The sequence below is a fragment of the Macaca nemestrina genome, chromosome 5 (genome assembly GCF_043159975.1).
Source record: "Macaca nemestrina isolate mMacNem1 chromosome 5, mMacNem.hap1, whole genome shotgun sequence".
NCBI classification, from domain to species: domain Eukaryota; kingdom Metazoa; phylum Chordata; class Mammalia; order Primates; family Cercopithecidae; genus Macaca; species Macaca nemestrina.
The window spans coordinates 34,109,996-34,122,004 of NC_092129.1; the positions used below are offsets into that span (position 1 = coordinate 34,109,996).

At 34.9% G+C, this 12,009-nt stretch overlaps 1 protein-coding gene across 7 annotated transcripts in view; it reads left to right on the forward strand.

Moving 5' to 3' along the window:
• Positions 1-12,009, forward strand: part of LOC105465590 (laminin subunit alpha 2) — a 628,094-nt gene that overhangs the window by 545,819 nt on the left and 70,266 nt on the right. For all 7 annotated transcript variants that reach the window (XM_071096438.1, XM_071096439.1, XM_071096441.1 and 4 more), the window contains 2 exons: positions 5,088-5,204; positions 7,185-7,367. In XM_071096438.1, the coding sequence (XP_070952539.1) occupies positions 5,088-5,204; positions 7,185-7,367 (300 nt within the window). The remainder of the gene's footprint in view (positions 1-5,087; positions 5,205-7,184; positions 7,368-12,009) is intronic.

Genomic DNA, 12,009 nt, shown 5'->3' on the forward strand with positions numbered 1-12,009 from the left:
ACTAACTGCCTATGGTAAATTCAGCACTTTTTCATGCCTCTCCCAGTTTATTTCTCATATCAGTCACATGAAGCAAGATGTTGTCTTTATTTGACACATGTAAAAGGGACAGAAATGACATTTGAACCCACATCTTCCAACTCTGTGTCCTATAATAATTTCACTGTACCAGACTATATTTCAGAGAAATAATGTGTAGCAGCTTTATTTTGAGATCGTACATAGTTAGTTCTAATATAACTAAGCCCTAATTTATATTTAGCATCATGTTAGAAACATGATAAACACGAGTAACTGCTCATTATTAATGCAAGTGACTTGCAAATCTGCCCTGCGATTTTATTCTGGATATATCTATTTTGTGCCATTTCAATGGGCATGTGACAAAGGAGAATTATTCTGTCAGCATGTTCCCAGTCAACCCTTGCTACTCTGCTTCTTCCATTCCCTCATTTTGAGTCCTGCCTTTGCCAAACTAATTCTTGGACATTTTTCATCTACTGTATGAAGAGGAGATGAGAAAGGGAGAGCCAGAATTAAAGAGGTATGTGTGTGGAGCCTTTGAGTTTTGGTGGATGTGATCTTTAGAGAGAAAATAGAGAGAATGACTAGGCTTCTGTTATTGGGTATGAGAGCTGAAGGAATAAGGAGAGGGAATCTAGAAAATGTAACTATGGATTATAAATTAGAACTTCTTCTTATTCTCCAGAAATCACTAGTAAAAAAATTCAGTTGGATTTTCTTTTAACTATCGATAAATCTGTTTCTTTACCCTTGTTACAATCGAAACTGAACCACAAGAGTTCTTTCTTACATTTTAGTTACGGATACATTATGCCTCCTCTGTCTTTTGGCTAAACTCAGCCTTGGAGTGCTTATTTTTCTAGGTTTTCCCCGCTATTATTTTGTAAGTTCCATTTTGAAATCTGCAATTCTTCTCTGAATAGCTTCTACTCATCTAATTCTATCACCAAAGCTACAAAATGTTTAGACGTAGTTCAAGAAATTCCAGAAACTACTTTAGAAAAAAGTGATCAGTGTAAGAAAGGGCAAATTAATAAGGATCAGAGTTAAGCAGCTGAAATATTTTTTAAAAATCAGAACAGGTTTGGAGTATACACACTGTAACTTGCTAGTACAAAAAAATTGCAGAGAATCAAAATTAGTGCTTTGGAACTTGAGAGGCAGCAGTAAAAATATTCTTCAGGTCAGTCTTCTGAATAATTGGCCCAATTGTTCAGCCAGTATTTTGCTATCAGAATGCAGAAAGTGGTATAAACCCAGGGATGCCCTTCAAATTAATGCTCTTTTTCACCATATGTGAATATCTTGCTTGCCAGAACATTTGAATGCTCCATTATTTTAAAAATTAAATCCAATCAAGAAGCTAAGAAATGAAATTTCTACAGTTACATTTTCTAAAGTGTCGAAGACTTTTAAGCTAATATCAAAAGAGCAGCCCTTTATTCTCAAAGAATTTGTATAGATATCAAAGTCATAATCAGACTGGCTTTATTTCAGAGAATATGCTTTCGGTAGCCTATCCAAAGATTTCATATTAGTATAAACAGTAAAAATAACAGAAGTATTGTAGGAAAGATGAATTGTGATTGACACAGGAGAAAATTCAATTACTTGGAAAGTGTATTTTGTGGGATTAGAATTGAAAATAATAATACATTAGTGACTGAAATAGACATATTGATGTTTTAGAGCCATGCCTTGCTGGAATATTTTACGCTTTGTTTTTCAGTGATGTCAGGTCTTTGGCTTGGAATTTAACAACAGACACTTTAAACAATGTTATGTGCTTATATTAGTATAATCTGTAGTATAAAAGAGGTTTAAGGTGTCTGCCTATAAAACTCTTTATACGAAATGGAGTGGATCATTAATTAATATGCCCAGTACTCTTCTTCACATCCAGACACCATCTATCCACCTTTCCCTTTGCTATTCTTCACAGCTGCAGGTCAATAAAGATGCGGATAGTTCTCCAGCTGCCCGTGGCCTGCACAGCTCCTCTAATGAGCCGCATGCACAGCCTCTGAGAGGGGTGTGCACACAATCAAATCAGGACTGCTCTAGCTCTATTATATGGGGCATATTCTCTCCCACCTGCCTTCTCTGGGTACCAGGAAAGTGATGAAAATCAGTCTTGGTGTTGGCAAATAACATGAAGATAGCAAATAACAGTCTTCCCCAGTTAGGTGGTTTACCTTTTTTAAAAAATTGAAAAACAGAAATATATGCACACAGAAAGCAATTTAGCCAGCACAACCAGGTATAAAATGAGAAGTTTTAGTACATTGTCCCTCACGGCACTATTAACTGCCTCCTTCTTTCCCAGTTTCTGCTCACTATTAAGTACTGTAAAGGTTTTTGGCATGTTCTTCTCTACCCAGCTCCCACCAGCCCCTACCATCCCAAATGCTTGTATATGTGTCAGTATATATATGGTGCATCTTGCTTATTTTCATGGAAAGGTCTTAAGATTTATTTCACGGCCGGGCGCGGTGGCTCAAGCCTGTAATCCCAGCACTTTGGGAGGCCGAGACCGGCGGATCACGAGGTCAGGAGATCGAGACCATCCTGGCTAACCCAGTGAAACCCCGTCTCTACTAAAAAATACAAAAAACTAGCCGGGCGAGGCGGCGGGCGCCTGTAGTCTCAGCTACTCGGGAGGCTGAGGCAGGAGAATGGTGTGAACCCGGGAGGCGGAGCTTGCAGTGAGCTGAGATCCGGCCACTGCACTCCAGCCTGGGCGACAGAGCGAGACTCCGTCTCAAAAAAAAAAAAAAAAAAAAAAAAAAAAAGATTTAGTTCACGTCCACATCCACTCATCTACTTCTTTTTATAAATTGCACATGTACCATTGTATGAATGTGCTATGTTGATATAAACAGTACTTTAATCTTATTAGGGTATTTTCATTCCCCCCTCCTTTTTTTTTTTTGTTACAAAAGAAGAGCTAATGAGTATCCCCAAAGATAAATCTTTTACAGGTATATTGTAGGGTAAATTTCTGTCAGTAAAATTGCCAAACCAAATACATGTCTATTTAAAATTCTAATAAACTTATTAACTTGCTCTTCAAACAGTGGAATCAGTTTGCACTTTCACTAGCACTCTTGTGAGCACTTGGCATTATCATACATTTAATTTTTCCCAATCTCAAAAATAAGAAATGACATCTCATTGTTGCTTAGTTTTACAGTTCTTTATGATAATGTTGAGTGCTTTTTAAGAATTTCATAATTGATTATGTATGTTTATTTTATTGTGAAGTACCTATTCTTATATTTTCCTCATTATCCTTAAAAATATGGAACACTTTGCATATTTGCCTGCCACTTTTACACATAGACAATGCTAATCCACTCTGAATAATTACAATTTGGTTATATATGTTGCTTAGGTGAGGCTTCTCTGATTTCTGTAACTGTGACCAATTTTTTTAAGACAACAAAGGAGAAAATTAGAGGAAGACAAAGGAAAGGAGGAGGACAGGAAGAAAACGTTGAGGGTGATGGTGGGAGGAGCATTACTACCCAAAATGCTCTACTGATCCCTGGTTTTGACTATCAATCCCTGGTAGAATGCAGTAGTTAGCATTGTTTATGGAATGAGACTAAGTGGATTTGAATACCACCACTGCCATTTATTAACCATGCAAGCTTAGGAAATTTACTCAAATTCTCTAAGTCTCAATTTCCTCATTTGTAAATTGGAGATAGTAACAGTATATACATCATCATATACATCATACATCAATGTTATTGTAAGGATTAAGTAAAACAACCCACTGAAACTGAAGAACACTAAATGGGTGTAACATATACACTCAATGCTTGTCAGGCATTGCTCTTACTAAATACTGGTCCATCCTATCCAGGAGGGACTAGAACAACTTCTCTTTCTTGGTCCTTTCTCAGTGGTCCTCCTTACTTGGGGCCTCTGTCTTGTATTTACATGTTGCATTTCTGTGGAGCTAATTTAAATAATTGGTATACATGTCCCAAAAATAATTTTTATGGCATAATAAACTATTAAAAATTTACCTAAGAAATGATCTGTTGTATCCAGTCAAGAGAGGTAAATAGTATGGTGGGAAGTATAGGATTTTTCATATTTTGTTTTTTCCATTTGAATTTTCACTAATAAATGATGTAAGAAAAAGAAGACAGGTGAACTCCATTTCAGTCTTAAGATATATTTGCAGTTTAATGCATACCTGAGCAAGATTTCTAAACTTATATCAACAGATTGGATCTTTATTTTCCTTCCCCTTAATGATTTCAAATTTTGCTCTTTATATTGTTGTACTCGAATTTAAACTGCTTAGTTACTATTACAATATAAATTAATCTAAAGTTTAGACAATATTAAAAAGCTAGTGGAAAGAAGCTAGAAAACTTATATATGTAATATTAAATTATCTCTAGCAAATGGCATTTTTGAATACTAAAGATAACATTGCTAAAGTAGCAAGAGAAAAAATTCTATATAAAGTTTATTGGACCCAATTTGTAAAAATATTGTTTACTTTATGAGAAAAATGACTATTACCAGATATGTGCTAAAAGTTGTTTTTCCATTTATTTAGTTTGTATTTTAGTCCAAATAAATATTAATAAATATTATTATACTGAAGTTGGAGGATTCTGCTAAACAGTAGTATCTGAGATTTTGAAAATCTAATCCAATGATTTATTTTGGTAATAAAAGTTTTTAAATAAGTGGAATCAATGGGAGTGATAACAAGAGGGCATAATTACAAAAGGAGTAAAAAACTAATTCTTTGGAGGTTTCTTCTCTATAGGAAGATATCAAATTAAGTCAGATAAAGATCAGATACCAAGAAGAAAATGTCAATGTTCAACATGTAGAAGCATCCAATAATTCAATGATAATTAAAAACACATATTTTGTTGTGATTGGAAATATATTTATGTATAGATGCCAATAAATACATTGTCTTGCTTTTAATTAATTTTATATTAAAATAACCTGAAATCGCATATCCAAGTATAAGCTCAGAGATGATAAAACTTAATCCTTTTTTTGTTGTTGTTTTCTATTCACAGAAAATGAAGACCATCTAAATGGCTTAAAAACCAGGATAGAAAATGCTGATGCTAGAAATGGGGATCTCTTGAGAGCTTTGAATGACACTTTGGGAAAGTTATCAGCTATTCCAAATGGTAAACATTCAGGACACTACCAACTGTGTCAGTTGACCTGAAATTTTGAAGACTGTTGTTAACTTTTACCAATTTTTTCTAAGATTATTCTGGTACTATTATCTGGAAATTAGATACTGGTTTTCTTACTTATGAATTCTTCTTTGTGAGAATGAGAAACTAAACCAAACTTTGCATTATGGTATTTTTTATCTTTTATTGCCTTTAGCCAGTATCCTTAGGAATGTGTTACAGAAAGGAAGATATAGACATCTTATTATTACAAAACTCATTCTTCAGTATTGGCAGGGGATTGGTTCCAGGACCCCCCCACAGATATCAAAATTCTTGAATACTCAAGTCCATTTTATAAAATGACATAGTATTTGCATACAACCTATGCATAGCCTCCCATATCCTTTAAATAATCCCTAGATTATTTATAATACCTAACATAATGCAAATGCTATGTAAGTTCTTACAGTGTATTGTTTAGGAAATAATGACAAGAAAAAAGTTTGTCCATGTTCAGTACAGACACAACCATTTTTTCCCCCTAAATATCCAAATATCCAACTATCCAAGGTTGGTTGAATTTACAGATACAGAACCCACTGACAAAGAGGGACAACTGTATTGTCTTCTGTGTTTCAGCCCAAGAAATCTTGTATTAGTGAGATAGAATAAATCACATAGACACTATTCTCTAAAATACTGATGTAGCACCACAAAGGCACAGTTTATTAAAGTACCTGCAGTAATAGGTGAGAGCCCACTGCATTCTCTCTTGATAAAGTTCAATTTCTTTAGCTATTCCAACTTTCTAAAACATTAGTGGTCAAACCATGTCTGTAATGTCTTTCTACCTATTAGAACTGCTGGAAATTTTTGAATGTTATTAGTTCCTGAAAGCACACATTATTTTAAAGATACTACTTTTACTATTTTTATACTGTTAAAGCATGATATAATAACTGCAAAGATTATAAACACTTATTGAGTACTTAATATACTTACCTTAAGTATGTATGTAATCCTCATACCAATTGGAACAAAAAAATTTGCTTCATTTGCTCACATCAATTGGTATGAGGATTACATACACTTAACATAAGCATATTGAATATAGATAACATAAGTATAGATAGTGCTATGGTAATAACACTATCTTAACATAAGTTAGCACTAACACTTAACATCAGTTAAGATAGTGTTATTATCCCCACTTTACAGGTAAGAAATAGACACAGCATACTAAAGGCCATTTTGCTACAACTGGCACATAGGAAACTTAAACTCCACAGTTTGATTTCAGAGCCTATGATCTTAACCACTAACCTATACACACTAGTAGTCATCTACAGGTACAATATACAAATTAGGATCAGGAGACAAATGCGCATGTTTATACAACACAGTTAACATTAAAATCTAGTGGTTTTTACTTTTTTAACATTTAAAAACCTGAGTAACTTTTCAGATTTTCATGTCACTTCTTCAGTAGTAAGTACATAGAAAATTTCCAACGCTGAAAACAAATATAATTACACAAATGCATGGCCTAACATACCTAACAATGTTTCTCTATCCTAAAATGAAAATACGTTAATTTCTCTCTAACCCCCACCCCGACCCCTGCCCCGCTTTGGAAATGCAGATTAAATCTTAAGCCTCATTTTCATGAAGCTCACGTGGATAAATTTATCTCGTTAATAAGTTCAGCAGCAAATCACAATATGACCTTAAACAATGAACATTTAGAATAGTCACTTCACTACTTTAAGAGCTAATCAGGTATTCACAGCAAAAGTCCCTGAGAAAATTTAATTTAGCTAAAAAATTTGCTTCATTTGCTACACCTGAATGAGATAAAGTTCAGCCTTTTCTCTTTGTAAATGTGTCCCTGAGATTAGCCAGCGGCAGCCTCACTTTGACAAGCATGGATTAAGCCACTAACTCCACACCCTTTGTTTTGTTTTTCATACCCTCATCTGCTGACAGACACAGCTGCTAAACTGCAAGCTGTCAAGGACAAAGCCAGACAAGCCAACGACACAGCTAAAGATGTACTGGCACAGATTAAAGAGCTCCACCAGAACCTCGATGGCCTGAAGAAGAATTACGATAAACTAGCAGATAGCGTCGCCAAAACGAATGCTGTGGTTAAAGATCCCTCCAAGAACAGTAAGATCTCCTTTTTCTTTCTTTTTTTTGAGACGGAGTCTCGCTCTGTTCCCCTGGCTGGAGTGCAGTGGCGCGATCTCGGCTCACTGCAAGCTCCGCCTCCCGGGTTCACGCCATTCTCCTGCCTCAGCCTCCCGAGTAGCTGGGACTACAGGCGCCCGCCACTGCGCCCGGCTAATTTTTTTGTATTTTTAGTAGAGACGGGGTTTCACCGTGGTCTCGAACTCCTGACCTTGTGATCCGCCCGCCTCGGCCTCCCAAAGTGCTGGGATTACAGGCGTGAGCCACCGCGCCCGGCAGATCTCCTTTTTCACTGCGATGATGTCATTTATTTCCTCTCACTGTAAAAGTATCCCAGACTCGTAAATGCTCGAGTTGGAAAAGACCCTCACAGTGGTGTAGTCTGCCTTCCTTGTTTCATAGATTGGCCTCAGGAATCGAGTGTCATGCAGTTCCAAAGCTAGAATCTAAGTCTTCCAGCTCTGCCCCAGTGCTTTTGTCATCTGAATTTTTTCAATTCGAGAAGAGATTAGGAATTCTCAAGGTGTGCCTAACATTCGGCATAGAGATGCCAAACACTTTTTAATCCGTGTGTGTAATTAAAAATACAGTTGTACTTGGGTAATTATATCCTCAGAATTGGCGAAGTGTCATGGAACATAGAGGTTAAGGGGCACGTTCATTAGCAGACTTGTTAGAACAGGGTATGAAAATGATATCAAATTGAAATACATTAAAATTTGAAAATCTTGATATTTTATTATTTAGATTCCAGTTATTTCACATTTCCAGGAAAAAAAATAAAGCATTTATCTAGTTTCTAAAGACTATTCACATCTTTTATATATTGTATCAAATTATATTGACTTAAGGATTTACTGAGAAAACCTGAGAGAAAATATCATAATTTATATTATTAGTTAAATATAGTCAAAATATTAAGATTTTTAAATGCATTTTTCCTTTTCTGTCAAATGATACAAAGCTATATTAGGCCAGGTACAGTGGCTAACACCTGTAATGTTTGCACTTTAGGAGTCTGAGGCGGGAGGATCACTTGAGCCTAGAAATTCGAGACCAGCCTGGGCATCATAGCAAGACCCCATCTTTACAAAAAATTTTAAAAATAGCCAGGCATGGTAGTGGCATTGCACCTGTATTCCCAGCCACTTGGGAGTCTGAGGCTGGAGGATCCCTTGAACCCAGAAGGGTGAGGCTACAGTGAGCTGTGATCATGCCACTGCACTCCAGCCTGGGTGGCAGATTGAGATGCTGTCTCAAAAAAAAAAAAGGGTTACCTTGGTACCCTTGTTACATGGTTTCACCAAAGGAGATGCTTGGGTAATCTGTGTGTTTCACTTTCAAGAGACAAGCCCTCTTTATATGCCAACATTTTTTGGGGGTGTCAAAGTATTTGGAGTATAAAAACAAAAGCACTGTAATTGGTATTATATGCCATACAATTCAAATGCTGTTTGAGTGGGGAATGGAGCCTGATTTCAGCATCCTAGCCTCCAATCAAATCCTATGGATGCTATGATAAAACAGACATTATTAATATGACTTCTTCATAAGCAAGGAAGAGTACAAACACATATAACATAAACTTCAGAGCCAGAGAGAAAAAGGGGAGATAAAAACGTTTTTAAAAATTTTTAATGTAAGCCCAGAAATGGCTTGCCTTGTAGTTCAAAGATTCCATAGTAACTTCTTATGATTTATACCAAATCACAATATTCCCACTAAAAATGAATGAAAGCAAAATTTTAATCAAATATTACTATCTCTTCTGCTTATTTCATAATTTAAGATATATTTTTAACTTTCATTTTAAGTTCAGGGGTATAAGTGCAGGTTTGTTATATAGGTAAACCTGTGTCATAGGGGTTTGTTGTAAGGATTATTTATTTCATCACGCATGCATTAAGCCTAGTACCCATTAGTTATTTTTCCTGACCCTCTCCCTCATCCTGCGTGCCATCCTCCAAAAGAATTCCATTCTATTTTAGATTGATTCTCAACTAGTTATGGCCTTTCATAATATCTCTGTTTTAATCCGATCCTCTATTATGAGAAATAGTTAATTATCTATAAATATTAATTAAATTGGGTCTGTTTTCATCTTACTAAAACGTGGAAATAATTTTTAAAATACAAAGAGTGGTCACTAAATTGCATATTTTGTGTACTTTTATTTGATAACATTTGTTTGAGTTAAAATGGGGTGCATTTATAATTAGTATCTCTTATGAAAAATACCATTTTTATAGTCACTACTTTATAATATTTATAGAAAATACTTCCTCATGAATTTTCTAATTTTTTTGTTTTGCTTCCATGTGAAATTGCCTGCAGAAATCAGTATGTATATGTTTATTTATATACCTTTTAGTGACGCTCATGCTTCATTGTCTGTTGCAAAAAGTTTCAACTTTGCATGTACTATATTTTGGTTTTGCTTTAAACATTGCATAGCTATTCTTTCCACTGTCACAGTATTAATGGTAGATATGTAAAAGGAATCTTCCTTTATAAAAAGGTCATATGTGGATAAAGGTGATATAAAATGTTTTTAATAGTGTTATAAAAAGTTTGATCAGGCGAAGTGGCTCATACTCTAACCCCAGAACTTTGGGAGGCCAAGGTGGGAGGATCACTTGAGGCCAGGAGTTTGAGACCAGCCTGGGAAACATAGCAAGACTCTATCTCTACAAAAAGGAAAAATGAGTGAAATATCTATATGATAGTCACATAAAAGTGGAAAACTGAATTTCTCTATAGAATTAACTAGATTATGCTGCCTCTGATAATACAGATTCACCCGCTGACATACAAATGACTTATTTGCAAGAGGATTAAAATAGATTAGGTCTACATTGTTGTTGTTTTTATGCCCCAAAGCTCACTTTTCCTCTCCACGTAATTATTCTCAACTTCTGTAGAATTATATTTGGAGAAACACATAATAAAATTAGGTATTAACAAATGAGCAACTACTGGGATATCAAAATATTCTCTCTTAAACATCCCGTAATTTAAATTGAAAGTCAAGATGAAACTGAAAAAAATAGCTACAAAAATAATAATAACAAAATTTAATTTATCACTATTTGAAAAATACGACCAAGGGTGACCTCAGTGGAAAATGAGAGCAACTATATTACTAAACCATCACTGAAATAACAATTTTAAAGAATCAACTTTGGTGACTTAGAAAAAGCAGAGTTAACTTAAAGAATGAAAAAGATTGAAAAATTAATGAATTTGAAGACAGAAAATAATAGACCTGATAAATCTAAGAGGTGACTCCTTAGGAATATAGATTAAAAATTAAGTGATTGTCAGGTTTCATCAAGAAAAATAAAGGACAAATAGGCAAAGCTCTAAAAGAGGCATCATTAGACAAGGGAGGAAATTTAACGCGTAAGAGATTACTTGGCAAAACTTCAACTGCTCCAGAGGATAGAGGAAAAAGAGGGGAGAAGAGGAACTTCCAAGTTCCATTTTGAAATGTTTGGCAAAAACTTCTGAGAACTTGTGAATAAAAGGGTCTGTAATTTGCCTCAGTCTAGGTAGCCTTTGTTTAACTACTTTTGCTCTTTCTCATTAATCTAAATCTAAATCATTTTGCTTCAGTTTTCGAATAATTTGTAGAATGTCAGAATAACAGTGGAGAATTAAAGGAAGGGCAAAATGAACAAATAGTTTATTAAAAGTATACAAAATAAAGGGATCACTGTGTTTATGCTATCTATTTGATGACATAACAAACACTTCTTTCCAGATAACACGCACTTCAGGAATAAAATACTGCGCTCAGTTCTTGATATAGCAAGCCCCAGCTATTCGTTAAAGTTAATAATAGACCTATGTTCTTTTTAAATGCCAGTAACAATATAAGTCATATTTATGAGTATGAGTTCAAAATACCTACTTCAAAACCGAATTTTAAAAAAATAATAATTTACTTCCCTTTGAGCGCATGTGATTCCTTCCTGAGGGTTGGTTCTCAGTGGTTGTATGTCAGCCACAGAGCAGATCATTCAGAGTCTAACATGGCATGTAGCCTTGAACCTTAAGCAGTTTCACTTTTTCATCAGAGTCACAATACAGAAAGCTGAACAATACACACTTAATCAGATAATAAATGACATAGTGTGGATGAGACTGCCAGCATCCCAGCAATAGAATAAGCGGTTTACCACGTGGCATAGGCCCTCCGTTGAAAAGCACATAATGAAAGTCTGTGGATCAGTGATGACCTCCAACTACTTTAGGGTTGAAACTTTTGAAATTGCCAATATGTAACCCATTTTTTTTTTAACCTACAAAAACAGCTGTTTAATATGGGTCAACCTAATATATAACACAGGATAATCAACCGTTCTTCAAAATGAAATTGAACTGCACCATGAAAGATTTAATTAAATATAGGCCTCTAGTCTAAGGGTTTTTCAACATCAAAATGTTCTTCAAAAGACATTTTGATAGCTTCTCTCTTTAAGATGTGCAAAAAAAAAAAAAAAAAAAAAGACGGTGAGAAAAAGAAAGAAAACCAATTTTGTGTAAAAACCCTGATTTAAATACAGTTCTGGTTTGGACAGACTAGGTGACATTTTAAAGATGCTTTCATTTCCTTGCT